The sequence below is a fragment of the Rattus norvegicus genome, chromosome 8, assembly GCF_021556685.1.
Source record: "Rattus norvegicus strain SHRSP/BbbUtx chromosome 8, alternate assembly SHRSP_T2T, whole genome shotgun sequence".
Classification (NCBI taxonomy): domain Eukaryota; kingdom Metazoa; phylum Chordata; class Mammalia; order Rodentia; family Muridae; genus Rattus; species Rattus norvegicus.
In genome coordinates, this window is record NC_141541.1 from 109,307,728 (window position 1) to 109,335,258 (window position 27,531).

The 27,531-nt window shown below is 38.3% G+C and overlaps 1 protein-coding gene across 6 annotated transcripts in view; it reads left to right on the forward strand.

The window, feature by feature from the left end:
* Positions 1-27,531, forward strand: part of Stag1 (STAG1 cohesin complex component) — a 383,606-nt gene that overhangs the window by 337,961 nt on the left and 18,114 nt on the right. For 5 of the 6 annotated variants that reach the window (XM_087562318.1, XM_087562317.1, NM_001433817.1 and 2 more), the window contains 6 exons: positions 5,152-5,244; positions 6,811-6,985; positions 8,547-8,686; positions 17,053-17,154; positions 18,924-19,072; positions 19,758-19,886. In XM_087562318.1, coding sequence (XP_087418444.1) covers positions 5,152-5,244; positions 6,811-6,985; positions 8,547-8,686; positions 17,053-17,154; positions 18,924-19,072; positions 19,758-19,886 — 788 coding nt within the window. The remainder of the gene's footprint in view (positions 1-5,151; positions 5,245-6,810; positions 6,986-8,546; positions 8,687-17,052; positions 17,155-18,923; positions 19,073-19,757; positions 19,887-27,531) is intronic. The other variant, NM_001108179.2, reaches the window with a different exon arrangement.

Genomic DNA, 27,531 nt, shown 5'->3' on the forward strand with positions numbered 1-27,531 from the left:
CTCACGGTGTCCTCCTCTTTGTCACACAAAAGTGTAGTGTTCCTGTGACAAAGTAAAAATCTCTCAGTAATTCCTTACTGCCATAAGTATAATAACCAATAATTATGGCATTTCAAATGACCTCTTCTTTGTATTAAGTAGAAATGGGTACTGTTTTGTTGTTATTTTCTTGCCTCTGTGTGCCCTAGCCAACTACAGTAGCTTTTGTCAGTGGTATAACTACACTTTTCAACATTCTTTGTCCTTCCTAGAATACCTTTTTTTTCTTTTCTTTTTTTCTTTTTTTGATGAGTATATGGGTTTTGAGGGGATTTATTTATTTATTTATTTATTTATTTTAATCCAGCGTCTTGTGATAGCACCTAGACTGATTTCCAGTTTAAAATCTTTATCCTCCCAAGTGTTGGCATTATGGCTTCATGTGTGGCCTGTGTCAATGCAAAATACAGTTTTCACCTCAAAGGAAATAAAGGATAGTTTTTTTTTTGTTGTTTTTGTTTTTGTTTTTTTTTTTTGGTTCTTTTTTTCGGAGCTGGGGACCGAACCCAGGGCCTTGCGCTTCCTAGGTAAGCGCTCTACCACTGAGCTAAATCCCCAGCCCCGATAGTTTATTTTTTTAAACTGAATTATGAGTGATCATGTCCCAGCAACATGATTTCAGCTACCTCAAATAGCATATTCCACCATGGAACCGTTTGCATACAATTTCATTACTTATAAAACAAAGTCGTAAATCAAGAAATTTACCAAATACATGTTGTGAAAACTGCAGATAAGCGGGTTTCATCAGAGTATGGGAAACTCCTTTAAGTCTCACATGCTATCAAATAACATTCAGAACTTGGGATTGGGAGAATTTTGGTATGCTAAAAATACATTTTATAAGTTTTTCTGATAATCAAAAAGATACAAGGTCAGACACAAGTGGGCAGTGAATTGGTATAATGGAAATTAAAAATAGCCAAACATATTTGGCTGTAGGTCTACAGTATTTTAACTTTCCACAATCAGGAAATTCTAATTTCATCCTGCCTTACAGAATCTTTACACTGGTATGGTTACATGCTTATACCCTTCCCATTCTGCCAGGAGCCTGTTTCCATGTATAATACCTTCTCGGTATCTATATAAGTTCAGTCCTAGATCTAGCTGCACAGCATGTTAACCTTTTGAGAATGCTTCCAAGACAACTTCTGACCCAGAGTTGTTCAGAATAAATGCTATACTTTCCCCTGCCCTCATGCTACATACTCTGTTCTGGTTGACTGTGTTACCCCAATTGCCCCCCGCCCATGCTTTGCAAATGTTTGAGATTGAAAGTTAAAGGAATATTGAAATATAGATATGTAATTATTTACCTGAAGGAAATTTAAAAGTCCTCCTCTCTTAATATGTGTACAATATAGTCTTATTCCTCCTTCAAAGTATGTGCTCATGTTAGTGATATTTTTGAAGTGTCATTTGGCTTGTGAAGTTCCCAAAACAGAGATCCCAAGCAAAATAATTCTAAAGAATTTTAAGTTTAGAGTAACTTTTAAAGTGATTCCCATATGGTCCCTTTTTAAATGCCAATATAATGCTGAATTATATGCCTGTATATGGCTTACTTGTGTGGGGAAGACGAGTCTGGTAGCCTAGTCCTGGTTTCAAAGTTTAATCAAAAGCGCCCCTTCCCTATGGGTGTGTCCGTGTTTAGTTTTTTTCATGGTTTGAGGAACAGGATTTCATGTGTAGCTCACACTGGTAGCAATTCTGATTCTCCTACTTTAGCCTTTCAAGTGCTGAGATTATTAAGTATGCACCACTGGACTTAGTTTAGAGTTTTTTTGTGAAGGAGAGGGTTCTATTTGGTGGGCGGGTTTTGTTTTGAGACCGCTTTCACTGTGTTGGACAGGCTGATTTGAAATTTTTGCACTCAGGAGGTCCTTACTGCCTTAACTCCTGAGTTAGGTGCTACTAACATGTCCAACAATAGAACCCATTTATTTTTCCCACACCAAACTGCATCCAGTTTTATTTAAAATATTCTTCATGAACAATCATGTAATTTCTGGCAGGACATAAGCAAGTGATCATTAACAGTTTTACAGATCTTCCAAACTTCCTTCTTGAATGAACTACCAAAGTCAGAAGTCCAATGAGCTGTTCATGCTTTCATCAGGGAAAAGACTGATTTCATATTACAGATGTTTAATTTTTAGCTGACTTTGACTTGCAGGAAATGAAATGAAAATAGCATAATGACCAGTCTGAAGATTCATAGTCATCTACGAAAGGAACCACTGTTCTTTTGAGGAAAACTATCTTAGTGATGTTGCTAGAAAGTCCGAATCTCCAATACACTAGCAAAATCAGTTTTAGGGTCTAAGTTTAAACAGGTGTCTGCTTTTAGGGAGTTAAGTCATGCTTTTTGTAGAAGGGGAGGGTGATATAAAAATGTTGAATTTTGTGGACTGCACAAGGCATTTTGTGCCAAGGTGGTCATGCCCATCAACATAAGAAAATCCCCATGAAGAAGAAAGGAGTCTTAAACTAGCAGGGAAAGGGGTTTCTCCTATCAGTCGAGGTTGGGAGAGATTGTGTTAGTTACACACACCTCCCTTCCCCTACCCCCTCAAAAAAATGACATGTTCTGTGATAATAACATAGTTTTTTTAAAATATTTATTCATTTATTTCATGTATGAGTACACTGTAGCTGTCCTCAGACACACCAGAAGAGGGCATCAGATCCCATTACAGATGGTGTGAGCCACGATGTAGTTGCTGGGAATTGAAGTCAGGACCTTGGGAAGAGCAGTCAGTGCTCTTAACCACTGAGCCACCTCTCCAGCCCCAACAATAGTTTTTTTTTTTTTTAAGGTAAAACAAAATACTGCAATTTTAAAAATCGTTTAATTTAATTACATTCCAATGTCCCTTTCTGGGTCCCCCCTCTTAGAGTTCTTCACCCCTCTCCCCTTTGCCTCTAAGAGTGCGCTCCACCACCACCCCACCCACAGCCCTCCTTCCCTGAGACATCAAGTCTCTACAGGATTAGTCAGTCCTCTCCCATGGAGGCCAGACAAGGTAGTCCTTTGCTACATATGTGCTGGGGGCCACAGATCAGCCCACATATGCTCTTTGGTTGACAGCTTAGTCTCTGGGAGCTCCCAAGGAAAGGATCCAGGTTAGTTGACACTGTTAATCTCCCTGTGGGGTTGCCATCCCCTTCAGCTCCTTCACTCCTTTCTTCCCCTAACTCTTCCATAGGGCTCAGCGGTCTCAGTCCAGTGGTTGGCTTTACCTTTAGCTGTCTCAGCTGCTGGTAGAGCCTCTCGCATGCTAAGCTCCTATCTGCATGCTTTGATCCCAAAGAAGGAACAAAATAATCTGGATGTCGTAGAGAGGAGAGAACTGTGTGGGAGAGGGGAGGTGAAGGGGAAAGGAGGGCAGGATCTGGTGTGGGGGACACAGGAAAGAAGCCCAGAGCCCAGGAAATGGATGGAAATCTGCAGCTGCAGGTGGTAGGGGCAGGGGAGCCTCTAGAAAGTACCAGGGACCTGGGAAGTAAGAGGCTCCCATGACTCACTGGAGATGGCCTTAGCTGAAATGCCCAACAGTGGGGAGATGGAACCTGAGGAGACCACCTCTAGTAGATAGACAGGGCCCCTAGTGCAGGGATGGGGGCACCAACCCACCTTCAAAAGTTTTGGCCCAGAATTGTTCCTGTCTAAAAGAAATGCAGGGACAAAAATGGAGCAGAGATTGAAGGAAAGGCCTCCCACAGGCCGGCACCAAACCCTGACACTATTACTGATGCCTTGTTGTTCTTATAGACAAGAGTCTAGCATTGCTGTCCTCTGAGAGAAGAGTCTCTACGAGCAGTTTTATAAACCTTGATAAAAAATAATATTTTAAACATTAATCAGTGTTTTAAAACGCACACATTGTACTTGGCATTGTTAGCTGTCTGCGCCTGGTTTGTTTTGGCATCTTCATTTCCTGCAAGACTGTCCCCAGGCTTGCCAGCACTGGTTTGTCCCTTCAGGTGCCTTGTTTCTTTTCAGGGACCTTTTACCAGGGACTCTGGCTTTGGAGGAGCCAGTTTAGCAGACAACTTTGCAGATTTTTCCCTGTTGGCTTCTTATTAACAGGGCTTTATCTCTTGGATACTGGATAAATTTGCATTTCTTTTCAAAGCTCAAAGTTCAGTCTCTAAGAGCAAAGAGGAGGGGAAAAAAATTTTAAAGGAGAAGCCAGGTTTGGTAACAAATGTCTTTAATCCCACTCGGGAGACCAGCAGTCAGGGGCCTAAAGTAAATCTCCACAGGTTAAAGGGTACTTGCTGCAGACCCAGTGACCTGAGTTTAACCCTGGAACACACAGTATGGAAGTAAAACTGACTTCTGTAAATCGTCCTCTGCCTTGGCATGTATACACATTTATGCGCAACAAACAAACATAAAAAATTAGAAGAAAATAACATTTATCTTCATATTTTTAAATATTTCTGTGTGGACTATTATCAGGCTTGTCTAATGAGAAATCAGGTTTATCTCTAAGCTTAGAATTGAATCACATACTCCTTTTCCCTAACGACATAGCAAGCACTGTGAAAAGAGGAAACCTATTTCTTGCTACCTTGTATTTTCTTTTCAGTTCGCTGCTGCACTTCATCATCGTTTTGAGAGTTTAATTACTTCAATTGCATGCTTGTGTATATGTCTGTGTGGATGTGTGCATGTAAGTGCAGGTGCCTGGGAAGGCATTGGACCTTCTGGAGTTGGGACAGGTAGTGTGAGCGGCACAGTTTCTACTCTTACCCACCGAGCCGTTTCTCAGTCTTACATTCCATTGTCTCACTGCTACATCGTGTTAGAGAGCTGACACTCTGCTGTCAACAGAGACACATCTGCCTTTACAAAGGAGCCTTTCTGAATATTCACACACTTAACCAACTATGGCTGGATCTAGAGTAATGTTGGGTTCCCTACCCTTTCTATTATGTTCAATAAACAGGAAATAACTGTACTAATTGATTCCCAATAATTAGTTTAATTTTGTGGTTTCCTTTACAATAAACCAGTTGAGCGTTTTCTGTTTATTATTTCTTGAATCAATTTTCTGGGATATGGTTATTCATGTTTGCATATTTGAATGTGTTTTACAGGAGGATTTGTTGGTGTTGAGGAAAACAGTGAAATCTTTTTTGGCTGTTTGCCAGCAGTGCCTGTCTAATGTTAATACTCCAGTTAAGGAACAGGTAAAAAAATTCTTAGTTAATATTGCTCTGTATTTGACTGCTAACAACCCAAATGTATTGAGGAACACTAGACTATATAATTTTTCAATATTGGCATATATACAACCTAGAGTTTTGATGTCTAGATATTTTAAAGTTATATATTCTGTTCTTATACTTTACAAGTATACTGTTGTCAGCTGGAAGACTTAAGTTCAAGCTTAGAATTCTTGATTCCTAAGAATCCTGTGCTAAAATATTGAGGGTCTAGTAAGTTGACCTATAACTTGCATCAACTTCTCACCTTCAACTCCTAATACCAGAAAGAGCTTCATTCATATATATATATATATATATATATATATATATATATATATATATATATACATGTGTGTATGTACATATATGCATACATACACATGTGAATACTTCAGCCCATATATCTAAAATATGTCCATACCACTCATCCCAAGTAGCTGTTCCCCTGACCACCTTAAAGTACAAACATGGATATTGTGGAGCTATGAAAGAAGGCTTCGACATATAAAATACCAAATGACCAGCCCTTTCAGAGCAGTGAACTCCTGAATCTATATACTTGGGTAATACTAGAGAAGAAGTCAGCATTCACGTGAGAAAGTCCTTGTAAAGGCAGACTCTTGTTAAAGAAGGACCCACGAAATTGAAGGTTTTTCCATTATAAAAATTTATAAATTAGTTATTTAAGTATGCGTTCCTATTAAAGAACACTTTAAAACAAAATGAAATTTTTCTATCTTGTTTTTTACTTTTTGTATTGGGCCAGAAAATAAGTCAAATTAAAGGCTAGTCATCCTTTACAGTCTTTTCTTAAAATAAACTGCCACAAGTCTCTTTCTTCATAGAACTTATAAATGGTCTTCCCTAAGGCTTACTCTGTAACTCTCCAGAACCCACCATTAATTACTACCTAAAGTACTTAGTTATGGCCAATTAAACCAAACTCTTACATTTCTGCTCTGATATGTTTTATATCCAAAGAAGTCTGGGTTAAAAAATACTCTCCTGAATTCTCTTGAAAATGTCCACCTTTATAAATAGCTTTTCCTGAGCATCTTAATATATGGTCTGAATCTAATTTTAATCCTATATCTGAAACATTTTATATTAGTTTTTTAAATCTAAACGATAGGTTAAATTTTGAGTACTAATTATAATTTAAGTTGTAATTTTCATAAGTTACGCTGATTACTTAAGTAGTATATGATTGATTTCTAATGTCATCTGTTAATTAAACCTCTATTACTAGAGTTGAACTTGACTTCTTTTAAATTCAAGCCAAAATCTCTCAGTCTGCTGTTCTTTAGTAAAAATACAATTAGAAAATAATGTCTTCGATATAACCTCTGTTTAATGAGAAAAGAATTTCATCAGGTTAATTATGAAAAGTTGGAACTTTCATTCTTATGATTTTTTATTTTAGTGTTGGGATTGAAAATTTAGTATGTTTCCCATTACTTTGATTTGTATATATTCCTGTTTTCTTATATTAATAGATTTTCCTATATTTGTGTACTATTCTGATAATCAATTCTTCTTGAATTGCAGGCTTTCATGCTACTCTGTGATCTTTTAATGATTTTTAGCCACCAGTTAATGACAGGTGGCAGAGAAGGCCTTCAGCCTTTGGTGTTTAATCCAGACACGGGACTGCAGTCTGAACTCCTCAGTTTTGTGATGGATCATGTTTTTATTGACCAAGACGAGGAAAACCAAAGCATGGGTACTTACGACTTTATCACCTTGTCCACCTAAAACGATAGCAGCCAGGGGTAGGGTAAATCCAGTTCTAAAATTCACAGAGATTTATCTGTCCTCAAAATAAGTTGGATAAAAATATTGAAGGCATACCTGAGTATGGTAGTAGTACACACAGGTAATCCGTGCTGATCGTCAGCTCAGCACTGCCTGGGCTACATAGTACGTTCTGTGTGGAAAAAAAGCGATTAGTCCCAATAACAACAGGCCAGAATGTGGGGATGTCAGTGCACACATCTACCTTCTAGATCTTTGAGTGTAACTTTTTCTAGAATTACAAATAGATAAACCAGAGTGGGGAAGACAGTATTTGTTATGAATTTTTTTACAGACGTTTAAAAGTACATTTCATTGGGTGCTGAAGATAGCTCAGTGGTTAGGAACACCTGCTGCTTTCTTAGAGGGACCTGGGTTTAATTCCTGTGACCTACAGGGGAGCTTACACTTGTCAGTAGTTCCAGTTCTAGGGAATTTGATGCCCTCTTCTGACCTCGTTGGACACCAGTCAAGCACATGGTCCAAATATATATGCAGAATACTCATACACATAAAGTAAAATAATTTGGGGGGCTGGGAGGCTTTTGGGAAAGGTTTTCTCTGTGTAACAGAGCCCAGGTTATGCTGGACACGATTGGTAGGCCAGGCTGACCTCACACTCACAGAGATCCACCTGCCTCTCTCTCCCAAGTCCTTGAAGTGGTGAACTCACCAACCCAGCAAAATAAATTTATTTTAATTAAATAAGTAAAAATGAAAGTACATTTTATTTGAGCCTAAAGACAGAGAGCTCAGTGTTCTAGCACTTGCTGCTTTTTTACAGTTCAGTTCTAACATGTGCCATATACTCACATAGACAAGTGCATACATGTAAATAAATAAACATTAAATGTGTTTATATCTATAATTTTTGACCAATTATGTAATCAAATATAGGACAAGCACCAAAAATGAAGCCTGACTGTTTTCGAACTTGCTCTGTAGACCAAGCTGGCCTTGAACTCATAATGATCCACCTACCTCTGCTTCCTCAGTGTTGGGATAAAAAGTGTGTGCCACCACCACCTATATTTCCATTTCTCTTAAAAAAAAAAAAAAAAAAAAAAAACTCTTTGTCTATACCTCAGAAATTTCTTCTCTGGGGGAATATATTAGCATATAAGAAATGCAGAAATTAGAAAGGGCAGCATTTTAGGATAAACAGTATATTATGATAAAAATATAAAAGAAGCAATGTCTTTATCTATAGTTTATCTTAGTACTGCTAGAACATAGTGGTCTCAGTTTCTGATGTTTATTCTCAAGTAGTAAACTTAATATTTTCATCTGTTATAAACTAAATTGGCTTAGGATTACAGCTCATGACAGCATTTACCTAGCGTGTACAAAGCCCCAGAATTTGCTCCCCAGAACAGCTAGCTAGACAAGTGGATAAGTAAACCAGGATTAATATTTAGCTAGTTTTCAATTGTACACATTCTCTGCAGAAACAGACTAAATTCATAAGCACCTCATTTTCTGTTGACTAGAGGGCGATGAAGAAGATGAAGCTAATAAAATTGAAGCCTTACATAAAAGAAGGAACCTACTTGCTGCCTTTAGCAAACTTATCATTTACGATATTGTTGACATGCATGCAGCTGCAGACATCTTTAAACACTACATGAAGGTATTGTTTCATATTTTGTCCTTTCTGTGTGGTAGAGAAATAGGTAATTAAAATGAATACATAACTAAAATAGCTTTCACAAGTGGATAATGGGTAATTTTGCGATGAAGTCTGTCTCTGCTAAGTGTACTTCAGTTCTTTATCAGTCTGTAGTATTAATTATTCCATACTGTATGAGTTCCATACACTTTGCTGCCCTCTCTCTTTTCTATAAGCTTCATTTCCTGATCCTGTAAGATAAGCATTCAGAACTGTTCATGGTATGGCCAAAAGGGTAGCAAGGAGACACCAGCCCTTCCCAGTGTGCGTGCCTTGTTTGCAAGTCAGAGGTAGTGTTTTCTTTTGCTCGTGTTCAGAAAGTTACCTGTTTCTTTGGCTCTACTTGTGTCTTTAGCTATGTTTTTATATCATCTGATTCCAGTTTGGAGATACAGCAGACAACTGTAATACCAATCCAACTAGGAGTCTTTTTGTGCACCGAATATACGGCTAACTTTTATGAGACTCAGTGCCTGTCCTGTATGAAACCTAAGATCCATCACAGAACTGCCAGAGGAAAAGACTTTAACAAAACTTGAAACTTTAAAAGATTTGAATTTAGGTGTGATCTGCTGGGAGGGAAATGAATTTAGATCCATGTCTCTCACCCTGCACTAAAAATAAGTCATAGTAAAACAAAAGCCTTAATTTAAAACCCTAACATTAAAACTGATATATGAAAACACTTTAAGATATAGACACTAGCAAGAACTTTCTGGATAGGAGAGGAAATTGCTCAAATTAGCAATTGACATTAGCAAGCTTGGGCATAGTGAACAGACACCAGAGTGAAAAGACAACCTATAGAATCTTTAAAAAGCCAATTACCTATTTAACAAGGCAGTATTAACAGTAAGTACCAAATATCAAAACTGTCGTTCTACAAATAAGACTGTTAAGTAAATAGTTCTCAAAGAGAAGAAACATAAATCAAGATAAAATATTTTAAGTATTTGGAATCTTTAGCCATCAAGTATGTGAGTCAAACAACTATGAGATTCCAGCTCACCCTGAATCACAACATAATCATCAAGAAAACAAGGATGTGGGGGAAACGGAACCACGTAATATTCCTTGTCGGTCAAGTGTGAGCTGTTGTGTTCATTATGAAAATAAGTGTAGAGTTTTTTCAAAAAGTTGAAAGTAGAGCTACCATTTGACCCAGCTGTACCGTTCCTGGACACATATCTGAGCATTCTCTGTACTACCACAGAGATGCTTGTTCATCCATGTTTCTTGCTGCTCTGTTCACAATTTCAAGGAAATGGAACTAGCCTACATAGCTGTCAGCTGATGAATGGGTAATGAAAAAATGATACATATATGCAATGGAATTCTATTCAGGTATGATGAAAATTTCAGAATGGGTTGACCCAGCAATTACATTAAATGTGTTGTCCCTGACTCAAATAAACAATACCAACCTGTTCTCAGATGCTGCTGACCCTTGCTTCTAATTTTTGTAAAAATGAGATACTGAGTGCAGGTGTAAGCCATGAAATTGAAAAGAAGCCTCATGGGAGAATTAAGGAAGGAGGAAAGTAGTATTAAAGTGCCATGATTTACATAATGAAACTTGGTACTCTATATGTCAATTTTAAAAAGAGAATGTCTAATGTAGGGCCATGTGCCTTTATTTGTGTGTTTTTGTTTTTTATTGTTTTTTGTTTGGGTAAGGTCTCACATTCCTAAGCCCTGTCTGGACTGGAACTCAGAGATCCTTCCTTCTGGGCTGACGTTAAAAGTGTGTTTGCTACCGTGCCCAGTCCTGTGTACATAAAAGGTGAAGGATTATGTAATTTTCTAACTGATCCTGTTTTCTTCTGGAAAATTACCTATATGACTCTATGGTACCTTTCCTAATTTTCTTCATTCTTAAAAGCACAATTTTCATAATCTCGACAGCCTTCTTAGGATTTATTTGGTGTATGAAACCAGTTTGTCTGAAATAACTCCTGGTAGTTCTGTAAGCTGAACTCTCAGGAACACTTTACCATTGTTTGTCCTGCCCTGCTTATATAGAGTTTCCCGTTATCAGGGAAATGGAGATGCATAAAATATGTTGCTTTGTTTTTTTCCTAATTACCCCTTCCCCATGGTGCATTGGTTCTGGACGGTAAACCTTATAGATTCAAGTTTTAAAATGCTATGGCTGATGAAAAACCATCAGCCATAGCATTTTTTTACTTAACTCATTATAGGATCTACCTCTTTTGAGTATTTTAATAGCAATTTGTGCCTCTGAATATGTAGCTATGTTGCCTTGCAACCAGCTCTGTACTTGATCAAAGTAAAACAAAAGATTTGAATTCTCAGCTACCTTAATGTGCTAAGATATAAAATACCAAACACAAAAACTTAGATGTATTGCTATAATCCAATCCACCCGTGTGGATTTGAATGCTAAAAGTAAATCATTATGCTTGCATTTCTTCCATATATTCATGTAGGCGTGGTGCGGTAGGGACTCATACATGGTAGACAAGTGGTATATGGCTGAGCTGCATCATTAGCCCTCAATTTGTAATATTTTACTTTTAATGTTTGTTTCGTTTTGAGACAAGGTTTGGCCCTTAGTGTCCTGGAACTAGCTTTGTAGAATGTGCTGGCCTCAAACTAAGATATCTGCCTGCATCTGCCTCCCAAGTGCTGAGATTACAGGCCTTTCCCAGCCATTGTTTTTACTCTTTTTGTCTTTTTTTTTATGAACTCCTTTTTTGTCTGTGTGTGTGTATGAGTGTTAATTCATATGTAGCTTAGCATCTTTGTAGAAGTCAGAGGACGGCTCGTAGGAATCTATACTCCTTCCACCATGCAGATCCCCAGACTTGGTGGCTCTGAGCCATCTTTAGCTCTTTAATTGTTTTGACACAGTCTCACTGTACCCCCAAACTGGCCTGGGCAGAACCTCACTACATTACTGGCTTTAAATGCCTGAGTAATTCGCCTGCCTCAGATTCTTGTATGATGGTCTTACAGGTGTGAACCATGATGCCCAGTAGTGACTTGTAGCCTTTCAGATAATGTGACTTCCTGCCTATTATGAAGGATAAGGAGCTGGAACATGAGAGGCATTCAGGAGGATCACTTTAATGAGCTCAAGGCCATCCTACTTAATATACCAAGCAAGTTCAGTATCTCGGGGGGGGGGGGGGGGTGGCAAACACCATAAAACATAAAAAAGAATGAGAAAATGTAGTTCATAATCTTTTTTCATTAATTTACCTATTTATTCATTTTACATCCCAATCAGTCCTGCCCCCTTCTCTTCTCCCAATCTCACCCTAACCCCTCCCCTGTTACTCACTCTTCTGAGAGAAGGAGAAGTCCCCACCCTGGGAAACCACCACCACCTGAAACATGGGACATCACGTTGCAGCAGGAGTGAGGGACCCTCTCCCACTGAGACCCAACCAGGCAGCCTAGCTGGGCAGAGGGATCCAAAGGCAGGCAAGAGTTAGAGACAGTTCCTGCTGCAGTTGCTAGGGGACCCAGATGAAGACTACGCTGCACATCTGCTGCAAATATACAGTGAGCCTAGCTCCAGCATTGCGTAGTGTTCTGTTGGTGTCCCAGCCTCTGCGAGGCCCCCTGCTCCCAGGCTCGCTGACTGTAGGTCTTCTATTGTGTCTTTGACCCCTCCAGCTCACTCAATTCTAGACCCCACTCTTCCATAAGACTCCCCAAACTCACCTGGTGTTTGACTGTGGGTCTCTGCATCTGTTTCCATCTGCTACTGGATGAGTCCTCTCAGGCACAGTTGTGCTAGGCTCCAGACTAGTATTAATAGTGCCAGGGTTGGCTCTCTCCCGTGAGATAATTCCCAAGTTGACCTGTAATTGCTTGGAGGCTGTTCCCTCAGTCTCTCCTCCATCTTTATCCCTGCACATCTTGTAGGCAGGACACATTTTGAGTTGAAAGTTTTGTGGGTGGGTGGATGTCCTCCTCTTGCCACTGGAAGTCCTGCCTGGTTACAGGAGGTGGCCACTTCAGTCTCCATATCCCCAACTGCTAAAAGTCTCAGCTAGGGTTGCCCCAATAGACTACTGGAAGCCTCCCCCATCCCAGGTTTCTAGCTAGCCACAGATGCACCCCACAGATTTCCATTCTCTCTCACCCCCTTTCCAACCCACTACCCTCCCTCCACCTACCTCTAATGTGTACTTTATCTCCCCTTCTGAGTGAGATTCACACATCCTCCCTTGGGCTCTCCTCCTTATAACTTTTTTTTTTGGGGGGGGGTGGTCTATGGATTGTAGCATAACTATCCTGTACTTGATGGGTAATGTCCACTTACAAGTGAGTACAGACCTTTACATGTCATTCTGGGTTAACTCACTCAGGATGATATTTTCTAGTTCTATTTGCCTGCAAATTTCATGTCTTTTTTAAAATAGCTGAATAGTATCCGAATGTGTAGATGTACCACATTTTCTGTATCCATTCTTCAGTTGAGGGGCATCTGAGTTGTTTGCAGTTTCTGGCTATTACGAATAAAGCCACAATGAACATAGTTGAGCATGTGTCCTTATGGGACTATATTTTGGGTACATGCCCAGGAGTGGTATAGCTGGGTCATGGTATAGAACTATTCAAAATTTTCTGAGGAACTGCCAAATTGATTTCTAAAATCGTTATATAAGTTTGCACTCCCACCAGCAATGGGAATTGTTCTTTTAAGGTCTGTAAAGAATTGTACTGGAATTTTGGTGGGAATTGTATTTAATCTGTAGATTGCTTTGGTAAGATGGCCATTTTCACTATGTTACTCCTACTGATCCATGAACATGGGAATATTTCACTCAACTTCTTTCTTCAGAGACTTGAAGCTGTTGTCATACAGGTCTTTCACTTGCTTGGCTAGAGTCACACTGAGGTATTTTATATTGTTTGTGGCCATTGTGAAGGGTGTTTCCTTGATTTCTTGCTGAGCCCATCTATCATTTGTATAAAAAAGGGCTAGTGATTGGTTTGGTTTGGTTTTGTTGAGTAATTTGTGTTCGGGTACTTTGCTGAAGGTGTTTATCAGCTGAAGGGGTTCTGAGATTTTGGGGGTCACATATGTATACTGTCATATCATCTGCAAGTAGCAATACTTTGACTTCTTCCTTTCCACTTCATATCCCTTTGATCATCTTCAGTTGTCCTACTGCTCTAGCTAGAACTTCAAGTGCTGTGTTAAATAGATAGAGAGAGACTGGGCAGCCTTGTACTGTCCCTGACTTTTGGAATTGCTTTAAGTGTTTCTCCATTTAATTCGATGTTGGCTATTAGCTTGCTATTTATAGCCTTTATGGTATTTTGGTATCTCTGATCTCTACAAGACCTTTAACATGAAGGGATGTTGGATTTTGTTAAAAGCCTTTTCAGCATCAAATAAGATAATCATGTGGTTTTGTTTTTTTAGTTTGTTGATATGGTGAATTATGTTGTTGGATTTTTGTTTATTGTGCCATTCCTGCATCCGTGGGATGAGGCTTACTTGATCATGGTAGATGATGTTTTTGATGTGTCCTTAGATTCAATTTGCGAGTATTATTGAGTATTTTTACATCAATGTTCATAAGGGAAATTGGCTTAAAATTGTTTTTCTTGGAAGAAGTCCTTATATGGTTTATGTATCAGGGTGACTGTGGCCTCAAAGAATAAATTTTGCAGTGTTCCTTCTGTTTTTATTTTGTGGAAGCTTTTTAGGATATTAGCTCCTCTTTGAAAGTCTGAAAGATTTCTGCACTAAAGCCATCTAGCCTAGGCTTATTTTGGGGGCAGGGGGATACTTTTAATGACTGCTTTGAATTCCTTAGGGGTTATAGGACTACAAATTGTCCTGGTCTTGATTTAAATTTTTGGAAAGTGGTAGCTATCAAATCATCCATTTTGTTTAGATTTTCCAGTTTAATGGAGCATGAGTTTCTGAGTCTTTGAATTTTCTCAATGTTTGTTGTTTTGTCCTCTTTCCATTTCTGATTTTGTTGATTTAGATACTGTTTCTCTGCCTTTTTGTTAGTTTGGCTAAGGTTCTGTCTATTTTGCTGATTTTTCTCAAAGAACCCAGCTCTTGATTTCATTGATTCTTTGTACTGTTCTGATTCTGATTTATTGATTTCAGCACTGAGTTTGATTATTTCCTGCCATCTACTCCTCTTGGGTATGTTTGCTTCTTTTTGCTCTAGAGCTTTTAGGTATGCTTTTAAGTTGCTAATACGTGATCTCTCCAATTTCTTAGTAAAGACTCTTAGTGCTCTGAACTTTCCTCTTAGCACTGCTTTCATTGTGTCCCATAAGGTTTTGGTATGTTGTGTTTTTATTTTCACTGAAGTCTAAAGTTTTTCATTTCTTTCTTCCTTCCCTGACCTAGTGGTCATTCAGTAAAGAGTTGTTCAGTTTTCATAGTTTTGTATGCTTCCCTTCCTTTGGTTTGCTTGTGTGTAGTTTGCCTCCTTGGGTTGGAACTTTCTTTCTAGTATTTTCTGTGGGACTGGATTTATGGGTGGATGTTTAAATTTGGTTTTGTCATAGAATATCTTGTTTTCTCCCTTGACAGTGATTGAAAGTTTTGCTGGGTATAGTAGTATTGACTGACATCTGTGGTCTCTAAGAGTCTGCAAAGCATCTGCCCAGGCCTTTCTGCTTTTAGAGCCTCTGTTATAAAGTCAGGTATAATTCTGATAGGTCTTCTTTTATATATTACTTGGCCTTTTTCGTTTGCAGCTTTTAATAGTCTATTTTTTTTCAGTACATTTAGTGTTTTTATTATGTGGCAGGAAGATTTTCTTTTCTAATCCAATCTATTTGGTGTCCTGTAAGCTCCTGTGTCTATAGGCACATCTATCTTTAGGCTGGGGAAATTTCCTTTTTTAAGATTTTTTTCTATCTTTATTAAATTGGGTATTTCTTATTTACATGTCAATTGTTACTACCTTTCCCGGTTTCCAGGCCAACATCCCCCTAACCCCTCTCCCTCCCCTTCTATATGGGTGTTCCCTTCCCCACCTTTCCCCCAACAATCACATTCACTGGGGTTTCAGTCTTGGCAGGACCAAGGGCTTCCCCTTCCACTGGTGCTCTTACTAGGCTATTCATTGCTACCTATGCAGTTGGAGCCCAGGGTCAGTCCATGTATAGTCTTTGGGTTTAGTCCCTGGAAGCTCCCGTTGGTTGGCATTGTTGTTCATATGGGGTCTCGAGCCCCTTCAAGCTCTTTCAGTCCTTTCTCTGATTCCTTCAACGGGTGTCCCGTTCTCAGTTCAGTGGTTTGCTGCTGGCATTCGCCTATGTATTTGCCATATGCTGGCTGTGTCCCTCAGGAGAGATCTGAGTCTTCTCATTCTAATCCTATTATTCTGAGGTTTGGTCTTTTCATAGTGTCCCAGATTTCTTGGATGTTTTGTGCCATGTACTTTCTAGATTTAGCATTTTCTTTGACCAATGTAGCAGTTTTTCCATTGTATTTTCTATGCCTGAATGCATCTCTTCTTCCTCTCCTGTGTTCTGTTGGTGATGCTTGCCTCTGTAGTTCCTGTTCTCCTCCCCTAGGTTTTGTATCTCCAGTATTTCCTCAGTTTGTGTTTTCTCTATTGCTTCTTTTTCCACTTTAATTTCTTGGACAGTTTTTATTCATTTCATCCATCTGTTTGATTGTACTTTCCTCTATTTTAAGGGATTTATTCATTTCCTCTTAACGGCCTCTGTCATCTTATAAGATTGGATTTAATGTCATCTTCTTGTGCTTTGGCTGTGTTAGGATACCCAGGGCTTGCTGTAGCCGGGTAGCTGCCTCTGGTGGTGCCATGGTGCCTGACTCTTGCTGATTGTGTTCTTGCAATGTCCTTAAGCCATCTGGTTGCCCCTGGTGTTGGCTGGCTGTTTCTGATGACAGCAGGACTCCTTAAGAAGGCAGGCAAAACCTGACATTGAATCTCGGAACAGGAGACTACTCACCTCTTCTGTCTGTGCCCCAGAGGGACAGGCCAGCAGGAGACTGACTCTGGAGGGGTTTAATTAAATTAGATGTTCCTGGATCCCAGCAAGGCTCTGGGGAAGGCAAGGCAGAGGCCTGGGCCAGACAGTGGAGGTCCGAGGACAGCAAGCAACTCAACTCTGTTGCCTGTGCCCCAGGTGCACCCAACTGGCAGGGGATTGGTTGGGGAGGGGCCTAAGATGGATGCTACGTAATAATCTTACATATCAAATTTTTAATGTAAATAATACCAATTTAATTCATTTTCAAGGTAAAGAATTAAGACTATACTTACATTCTCTCTCACCAGTACATTCTTGTCATGAAATTTCCTAATTCTAAAGTATGTTTCCTTTTTATCTCACAGTATTACAATGACTATGGTGATATTATTAAGGAAACCCTGAGTAAGACCAGGCAGATTGATAAGATTCAGTGTGCTAAGACTCTCATTCTCAGTCTACAACAGGTAAGGAATTTGGGGGGAAATAGAGAAAACTTTATGCTTGTTATGTGCTAGCTGTCTTATTTAACTATTTTAAGTATAAAGAGTGATTCACATTTTAAATAGATGTGATCCTAAGGTGGGGTTGAAAGAAATTTCATATTGGAAAACTGAAGAAACAATATTTTGCTGGGCATGGTGGCTCGCACCTTTATTGTCAACACTAGGGAAGGAAAAGTAGACAAAGATCTTCTGTCTGTTCAAAGTCAGCCTGGTATGCATAGCAACCTTCAAGCTAACCAAGGCTACAGGATGAAACCCTGTGTCAAAATAATAATTATTATTATTTTTATTATTAAAAATTTAAAGTAATTATAAAAAGTGTTTAGCCTTCTGAGCATAGCGGCATGTGCCTTTAAGTCCAGCACTGGGGGTGGGGGTTGGTGGAGAAGCAGATCTGTAAGTCTTAGGCCAGCCAGGTCTATACAGTGAGACATTGTCTCAAAAAAAAAAAAACTTTAAGGAAGGGTTATCAACAATTTCAAATAAGAAAATACATATTGCATAAGTAAGATTCCCAAGATACGAATTTCTAGAAATAGTCTAAATGTTCATCAGTAGACTGATGGTTAAATCAGCTGACACTCTAAAGTAGTTAATTTTGTTTTTATTTAGTTTTAAGACAGTAGTATCTCACTGTGTTGTCTAGACGGGGCTACATGATCCTCCTTCCTCATCCTCCCAGGTAGTTGAAACTGGGTGCACACACCACTGTACCCACTAAAAATGTTTTACTAATTAACGAAACAAATAGAGCAGGTTTTAAGATAAAATGAGTCCTCTGGCACCACTTACAGTCAGAACTGTGTGTGTAGACAGTATGAACAAATTGGTATAAGGAACATTCATATTCTTAGAATTTAAGGCTATTATATATCCATCTATAAAAAACATTTACATTCTAAAACTTTATAAATAATTAGCTACATTTATTTGAAAAATCTGTGGAAGAACCTTTCCAGCCAGTTACGGCATGGTTCATAGTTCAGGCAGGGTGTTCTGAAGTAGACTACAGAGATGGAGACACAGCTGAAAGCAGGTGCCTCTCAGGTAGGTGGGTGTAAGGAGTCTGAAGTGAGAAACTGAGAGTATGGTGATGATGACCAGAGACTCAGAGCGAAGAAAACAGATGTAAAAGCATTGCAGGACCTATGCCATTGAAGAACCAGAGAAATGAACTGGTGGCTGCACAGGAAATAGTATAAAGAAGTTAGGATTGCTTTTTAAGATTTTAGATAGATAGATAGATAGATAGATAGATAGATAGATAGATAGATAGATAGATAGGTAGATAGGGTAATGGCATGATAATTGCTTTAATATTATTACTGCTCTGAAGTTTTATTTTTATTTTAATAGAATATATGGTATTTATAAAACATCAACTTAAGACCTTTTCAATGTATTTTGTTAAGTTGAAATTATGTTTTCTTATATTCAACTATTCATGAATATTTATATCATGTTCTGACCTATAATATATAAAGTGAAAAGTGTTCTGAGCCCTGTATATCATATGTATGTTTGTAGGTTTGTGCTATATTTCTATCTACATATATCTTCTTTCTCTCTTTTCAAATATATCTATTTAAATGTTATCATTCAATTTAACAAATATTGGACTGTGGTGCTACTGACCTCTCTGGTATTTTGTATTTTGTAAATTTTAAAATTAAATACAATTTCAACAATTTCTTAGCTATAAGATTTCTTTTTTAATTTATTTCCATCAGTTGTTTAATGAACTTGTTCAAGAACAAGGTCCTAATCTGGATAGGACATCGGCCCATGTCAGTGGAATTAAAGAACTGGCACGTCGTTTTGCCCTTACATTTGGATTGGACCAGATCAAGACCCGAGAAGCAGTTGCCACACTTCACAAGTGAGATAAACACTTTCTGTTATTCAGAACTGGATTACTGGAATATAAACAAACAATTGTTATTGACCCATTTTTAAAGTGATAAGTAATAAAATTTTCAAACCATAAACTATTAATGAAATTAATATTTTATCTTTGAAAAGCTTTCTTAAACCACCTGTGGGTGGAGTTTTTCTTTGTCTTGTATACTATAAAGATAAAAGCTTTGGGCACACCTCTAGTCCAGGACAGCCAGGGCAGCCTATCTTGGGGTTTGGGCGGGTGTTAATAACCTATTCTTTGGTCTGCGAGTGAGACTATATTGTAGGGCATGTGGATTTTAAAAGAGTCAATGCTTTTTTTAAAAGCCCCCGGTGAGGGCCACACCTTCTAAACTAACTGGGGACCAAATGATTGACCTTAGTTTCACAGATCTGGTGGGTACTATTGGATAGCTCCCAGTTACTGCCAGTCCAGTTTCTTTCCAATGTTTTGTATTACTCCTAAAAAATACATTGGGGATATAACATTGTTTCTTTGTAGCTGTAAGTATTAAGTACAGACATATAAAATTACCATTATTTTACTGTATGAATTTACCATACTTTGTTAAATTCAGTAATGATTCTTCTATGTTTCCAAAATTTTTACAGTTTTTGCCCTAGACTACCTGAAAAAATTAAAATGTTATTTTCTTTAAATTCAGGGATGGAATAGAGTTTGCCTTTAAATACCAGAATCAGAAAGGACAAGAGTATCCACCTCCTAATCTGGCTTTTCTTGAAGTACTAAGTGAATTTTCTTCTAAACTCCTTCGACAGGACAAGAAAACTGTGTAAGTTGAACATACAAATAGAAATTATTGTAAATGGCACCATTGAAACTTCTAATTTTTTTTATTATTACTACTGTTACACTCTAGTAGTAATAAAAACCTGGTTTGACCTGGAAGCTGTAGGATGAAATTAAGTAGATGAAAATGATTTCTTCATCTATACTTCAAAATGTGTGAGCATTGGCTAGTTGCTTTATATAACCCAACTGTTCTTTTAGATTTATTTTCTATTTTATATCAAGATTAACCTCGTCTGTCTCTGCTGGAGCACCATCAGCAATCCCAGCATTCAAGAGCCTAAGGCATGAAAGTCTTTAGACGACCCTTGGCTATGAGGCAAAACCTTAACTCCACTGTCCTGCCAAAGATAATTGACTTTTCTTATATTTTTAAATAAAAATAATCTGAGGAGGTCTGCTTTTTCCTAAATGCTTTGATAAGATGTTGTCATTAGAACAAAGTATAAAACTTATGAAGAGAATGCTGCTATAATAAATCCCAAATTTTCTCAGTACGAAGATGAATGGGTTATAATAATAAATTTGAGTATATTAATGTAAACATAATAGAATTAATAATTCTAAGAAACAGTTACCTTCATTTTGCTCAAAAGCATTAGTGTGCCCATTATAAGGTCCTGTGATGTTATAAGGCTTGCATCCTGCTTAGGGAACAGACACACAGGCTAATAACTAAGAGAGGCCTAGCACTAAAATGGGGTGATGTGGTAGAGAGCCATAAATGGTAAGTATTGATGGGAATGCGATGCTTTGAAACTAAATTATTGTCTGATCGCTTTTGTTTCTATTTGGTGAAGGCTCTTTCAGGTATTTTTATTCTTTGTGAATCTTACGCAGCTATATACTGTGGGTTTTGATTATTTCCAACTTCTATGCCCCTCCTCTTCCAATTCCCCTCTCAACTTATGTCCTTTTCCTCCTCTTTCTTCCTCCCTAAGGAGAAATGACTCCTTTAGCAGCCATCACTGTCAGTAGCTCCTCAGCTAATGGCTCGGTCTTGTGCGAGCCTTTCCCTCCTTCCTGGAATTGTAACTGCCTTAATACCATGCAACTTTTTCCAGAAGATTGCTTTGGCAATTTGGAGCATTTTCCCTTTTTCACACACATATTTAGGATTTATTTCTAATCTTAAGAAAAATGCCACTGACACTTTGGTAGAGATTGTGTTAGCACTGTATATCACTTTGAGTAGTATGAATCTCATAATATCGATCTAATTCATAAATGCAGATGTCTGTGTGTTATTTTGATTTTTTAATTTCATCCAGCAACATTTTTTTTTATTAACTTGAGTATTTCTTATTTACATTTCGAGTGTTATTCCCTTTCCCGGTTTCCAGGCCAACATCCCCCTAACCCCTCGCTCTCCCCTACTTTATGGGTGTTCCCCTCCCCATCCTCCCCCCATTGCCGCCCTCCCCGCCATAGTCTAGTTCACTGGGGGTTCAGTCTTAGCAGGACCCAGGGCTTCCCCTTCCACTGATGATCTTACTAGGATATTCATTGCTACCTATGAGGTCGGAGTCCAGGGTCAATCCATGTATAATCTTTAGGTTAGTGGCTTAGTCCCTGGAAGCTCTGGTTGCTTGGCACTGTTGTACATATGGGGTCTCGAGCCCCTTCAAGCTCTTCCAGTTCTTTCTCTGATTCCTTCAACGGGGGTCCTGTTCTCAGTTCAGTGGTTTGCTGCTGGCATTCGCCTCTGTATTTCCTGTATTCTGGCTGTGTCTCTCAGGAGAGATCTACATCCGGCTCCTGTCAGTCTGCACTTCTTTGCTTCATCTATCTTGTCTAATTGGGTGGCTGTATATGTATGGGCCACATGTGGGGCAGGCTCTGAATGGGTGTTCCTTCAGTCTCTGTTTTAATCTTTGCCTCTCTCTTCCCTGCCAAGGGTATTCTTGTTCCCCTTTTAAAGAAGGAGTGAAGCATTTGCATTTTGATCATCCGTCTTGAGTTTCATGTGTTCTAGGCATCTAGGGTAATTAAGCATTTGAGCTAATAGCCACTTATCAATGAGTGCATACCATGTGTGTTTTTCTGTGATTGGGTTAGCTCACTCAGGATGATATTTTCCAGTTCCAACCATTTGCCTATGAATTTCATAAAGGCATTGTTTTTGATAGCTGAGTAATATTCCATTGTTTAGATGTACCACATTTTCTGTATCCATTCCTCTGTTGAAGGGCATCTGGGTTCTTTCCAGCTTCTGGCTATTATAAATAAGGCATCCAGCAACATTTTATGGTTTTCTTAGTCCGTTTATTAGGAGCAGTTATCTAATGAAGTCTTGGGTTTACAATTTGACAATGTTCATTCTTTCTTTTATCTGATTGCTTTGGCTAGGTCTGTTTGACTACAGGTGGAAAAAGTGGGCATTGGTTTCTTATTCCAGATCTAAGGGAGAAAATAACTCATACATTATGAAATAGTACATTATTTTTCCTTGCATGTGCAAGACCCTAGGTTTGTTTCCTAGAAGAAAAAAGGGGTGAAGAGATCTACATCTATTAAGAGAATTAAATGACTTTTATTACTCTTCTGTTGATGTATTATGTTTATTGGTTTGCATATGTTGAACAACCCATGTATCCATGGGATGAATCTCTCTTGTTTATATTTAAATTTCTCTTGAAATTTAGATTTTAATGTTTATTAGTGTTTTGTGGAGAGTTTTTACATTTTCTCATGTTCATCAAGGATCCTAACATGTTTTGGGTTTTGTTTGTATCCTTGTCTGGCTTTGATACCCAGATAATGATAGCCTTTATAGATTGCATAGACTATAGTCTATTGTTTATAGACTAACAATAATTTGATCTTCTATGTGTAGCTCTTTTGATAAGGCACATCTGACAGATCTGCCTGCCTCTGTATCCTGAGTGCTAGGATTAAAGTAATGGGCCATCACTCTCCAGCAAGACTGGTTCTTTAAATGCTTGGTAGAACTCAGCAGTTAAACTGATTATTGCCTTTTTTTTTTTTAACTTAAGGTTTCTTTTACTGACTCATTACCTTGTCACTATTGGGTGACTCCAATTTCTAATTTCTTCAGGACTCCATCTTGATGAGGTCTATGTGTCCAAGAATTTGTCCTTTTTAGGTTAGCAAATCTCTCACTGTGTAGATGTTTGTTCTTTATGTCTGTAGTAATAGCTCATATCTCTGGCTTAAGTATGTGTTTCTCTCCCTTCTTTCCTCTCTCCATCTCTCCCTTACTCCCTCTCCCTTCTTCATTAATAAAAATTTGTCACTTTTATCTTTCCAAGCAGCCAGATTATAATTCATTGATCAGATTTTCAGTCTGTTTCTATTTTGTTTTCTTGTTTTGTTGGTTTGGGGGTTTGGTTTTGTTTTTGAGGCAAGATCTTGCACACTACCACCCAGACAGTTTTGGATTTACTAGCCCCGACTAATCTTGAACTTGTGATAATCTTCCTGCTTTAGCCTCCTGCGTGTTGGGATTACAGAAGTATTTTGCCACATCCATCTTCTACTCTGGCCTTTATTGCTTTTTCCCCACTCTAGTTTAATTTGGTTCTTTTTTTTTTTTTCCCATCTTGCTGAGATGCCTTAATAGCTCACTGCCTATGTGATAAATGTTGATTTCTGTAAACTCCTCTCACTTTGTTGCATTCTTTAGTTTTGGTAGAGTTGGGTTTTCCATTTGGTTATTTCAAGGACTCTTTAATTGGGGCTGGAGATGTGGCTAAGCTGTTCAGAGCAATGGCTGCTTCTGAAGACCTGGGCTTGATTTCTATGACCCACATGGTGGCTACAACCTTCTATAATTCCAATACTAGAGTTCTGATACCGTCTCTGACTTTCCCTGCCACTGCATATATGTGGTGCACAGATGTATAGGCAGTCAAAACATCCATACACATTAAAAAATAAGACTCTTTGGTTTCCTTTTTGGAATTGTTTTTGCTATATTGGTTCTTCCAAGACTAGGTTATTTAAATTTTTATGTATTTGTATTGCTTGTTTTAAATTGTATTCTATTACTGTGCTCAGAGATAATGATTACAAATGCTTATTTTTAGTTTCCTGATTCTTTTGTTATACCCTATATTTATCCAGAAGAGTATTCTACTTCCTGATGAGGAAGAATATGTTCTATTGGGGGGAGGGTATTTGTTTCACTTTTCACAGCTGGCCTCAAATTTACAGAAACTACCGTGTATGCTTCTGTCTCTTGGTGGCTGGTATTAAAGGTGTGTACACCTGTACCAACTTATATACTGGATTGTTGAATAAAACATTCTATAAATATATATTAGGTTCATTTAGTCTAGGATGCAATTTAATTCTCCCTTTATTGTGTTATATTTGGAGTTTATCTTTCCTTTTATTTCAGTTGGCATTTGTTGTATATATTTAGGCACTCCAAGATTAGGTGGGAATAAGTTAAGAATTGTATTTTATTTTGCTGATGTCTACTTTGTTTTGACATTCAGAAATTGAGGTCTGTGATCCAGGTGAAATTGGTTTCTGTTCAGGGCAAGAGATGCAGATGCTTTCACTCTTGAGAAGGCACATACTTTGTTTCACAAAGACTAGTTGCTGATCAGTGGTCTTTTGTTGGGTTTTTTTTTTCTGGGTTTTTCTGTCTTTTGTTTTTTGTTTTGGTGGTTTGTGGGGGTTTTGTTGCTTCTGTCAAATTAAAGATCATCAGTTGTATGTTTTGTTTTGGGGTCTACATGCCTTTTTGAGGCCAACTATGCTGTCTTTGTCAAGATAGCCCTTGTGGTCTGCTAAGATACAGCATGTTCTTTCACTTTGTTGTGCTTGTTGTAGGACCATTTGCACAGATGAGGTTTGCTGTCTATTCTCCTGTTTTCATCTGGTCCTCTTATGAGATGTTTTCTTTCCTCTGTTCTCTTGGATAAAATGCTCTTTCTTCCTCTGTGTATAACAATTCTCTAAGAATGCTCTGCAGATTTGGCTTGGTAGTTACTCATTACCTAAACTTGGGCTTTTCATGAAATATTTCTCCATACTTTGTGTGTGTGTGTGTGTGTGTGTGTGTGTGTGTGTGTGTGTGCGCGCGCGCGCGCGCCAAATTGCATATGGAGGCTAGAGAGCACCTGAAATAGTTGACTCTCTCCCACAAAATGAGTCCTGGGATTGATGATTAGTGACCATTTTTAGCCTAGCCAGTCACCTTACCTGCCCTGGCGATTTTGCAAGCGATGTTGATCTTAGGTGATAGTTACTTAATTTCAGAGCTTGAAATGTATCATTTTGTGGTTTTCTGGCTTTGGGATAAATGATGATGAAAGATCTGCTATTCTGGTAGTTCAATATATATATACAAATTGCCCTTAGACCTTTCATATTGCTGCTTAGCTTTTTCTATCTTTTTATTGTATGTCATGATTCTAGTTTGTCATATCTGTTCCGAATTCTGAATGTTTCTTGGATTTAGATGTCTTTTTCTTTCTCTGGATGTTGATAATTCTTATACAAATTATGTTGTTCCATTTGTTCAGTGTCGGGGTCAGGTGCAGAGCTTCGTGTTTGCTTAGGCAAACACTTTACCATCTGAGCTCTGTGAGCTCTTATGCTCACTTCATCAGAATCGCTGCTCTCACAGCCACTGCTGCTGGTCCTTCTTTGTCCTGCCTCCCTTGATGTCCCTGTTTCATCTTTCCCAACACCTTCCCCACCCCACCCCCAATACTAATATAGTTCAGATTTTGTCATTTTTTTAATTCCTGTGTTATGTACATATTTTTGCCTACTTGTATGTCTGTGCACCATGTATGTACCTGGTGCCTGTGGAGACCAGAAGAGTGTCCGATCCACTGGAAATGTTGTTACAGAAAGTTACGAACCACCATGTGGGCCCGGGAGTCAAACCCAGGCTGCTGGAAGAGCAGCAATGCTCTTAACCACTAAGCCCCCCTTTTTTTATTTTAATGAGAATGTTCATGTGGACAACAAGCTTGCTTACAGTATTAGTACATAATTTCCCTTTTTTACATTTTTAATTAAAATCTAATATCAGTGCCCAAATCCCTCACCCTAACCTCTCCCTACCTTCCCTTCAAAGTGATAGCTTTTTTTAATTACTATTACCTGTGTGATTATTAGTAGGCTGTGTGTGTTCATGTGCACACTCCACAAAACTACAATTTGCAGAGTCCATTTTGTTGTACAGATGTGTGTATACACATACATGCATATATATGACTTCAGAAATGACTTTTTTGTATTGGATAACCATTCAAAGGGCTCGTTCCTGAGAAAGGCTAATTCTCCCTCTCTTGGCAGACTTTAGTTGTTACAGTTCCTTGTCTAGGCATGAAACTCATGAAATTTTCCCTTTTCTGCATTAGCAGAAAATGGTTTGTCATTGTTCAGGTCTTACATATGCAGCCATTTCTGAAAGAAGCAGACTTATAGCAGGCTTCCTGCTCTTCTGGTTCCTATCTTTTTGCTCCATTGTCTGATAGGTTTTCTGAGCCATGAATGCAAAAGCTGTACTGCGGGTGTCTCCACTGGAGCTGGGTTCCCACAGTCTGTTTCCTTTACATTGTATCTGGTGTTGGGTTTTTGTGATGCTGTTTGTTGTAGAGAGGTTCTTTGATGAGGCGTGATAGATACACTAATCTGTGAGTATAAGGGTAAGATTTGGAATGTAGGTAAGGAATCATGCTGGTCTAGCAAAGTGCCTAACATTCTTTCAGACGGATGTTAGTTACCACCAGCATGTAAGTTCCACTAATGGTAATGATGTGGGTCTAGTCATCTTTTGTCTTTCATTCATTATATCTTTCGGTATTTCTCTAGTCTCTTTAACGGTGCTCCTTCCTCTCTTCAATTCAAAGTATTGATTCCAGTATACTGTTTAGTATTTGTTAAAGATTAATTGTGGAGTATTTTTCCTTCAAGTGTAGAAGATAGTTTTTGAGGTACAGTTGGCAGTTGCAGTCTTTTTTAGAACTTGAGCCTCTGTGGCTTTTAGAGTTTCCATTGAGAACAGCTATTCTGATGGGATCTCTTATGTGTATCTTGTGCTCTGTTGTATTTTGTTTTGTCTTGTAGCACTGAGCATTTTTAATTTCTTCTGTATATTTAATGTTTTAACTATGATAAGCCTTATTTTTATTGTCTTATCTAATTGGGTTTCTGCATATGTTTTTGTGTTTACTATAAGATATGTCTTTCTTTAGTTTGGAGTTTTATTCTATGATCTTGTTAAAGATATGGTCTGTGCCACTGTCCTGGGATTCTATGCCCTCATCTATCCCTATAATTCAAAGATTTGGGTCGGGGGTTGGGGATTTAGCTCAGCGGTAGAGCGCTTGCCTAGCAAGCACAAGGTCCTGGGTTCGGTCCCCAGCTCCGAAAAAAAAAAAAAAAAACAAAAACAAAGATTTGGGTCTTTTGATGGTGTTTTCCAACATGTTTCTTTCCTATTTTTTTTAATTTTCATATTATGTAGTCCAGAGTCTCTGCTTTACTTTCACATTCTTACGGTCTGCCTTTTTCTGCAATGTTGAATTTTCAATTCCATCCTCATTTTAGTTTGTGTTTGCTTCGTTTTTTATCTCTTTATTAAATTTGGTTTTCAAATTCTGAATAATCATCACTTCTATTTTCTTGGGCCACAATCA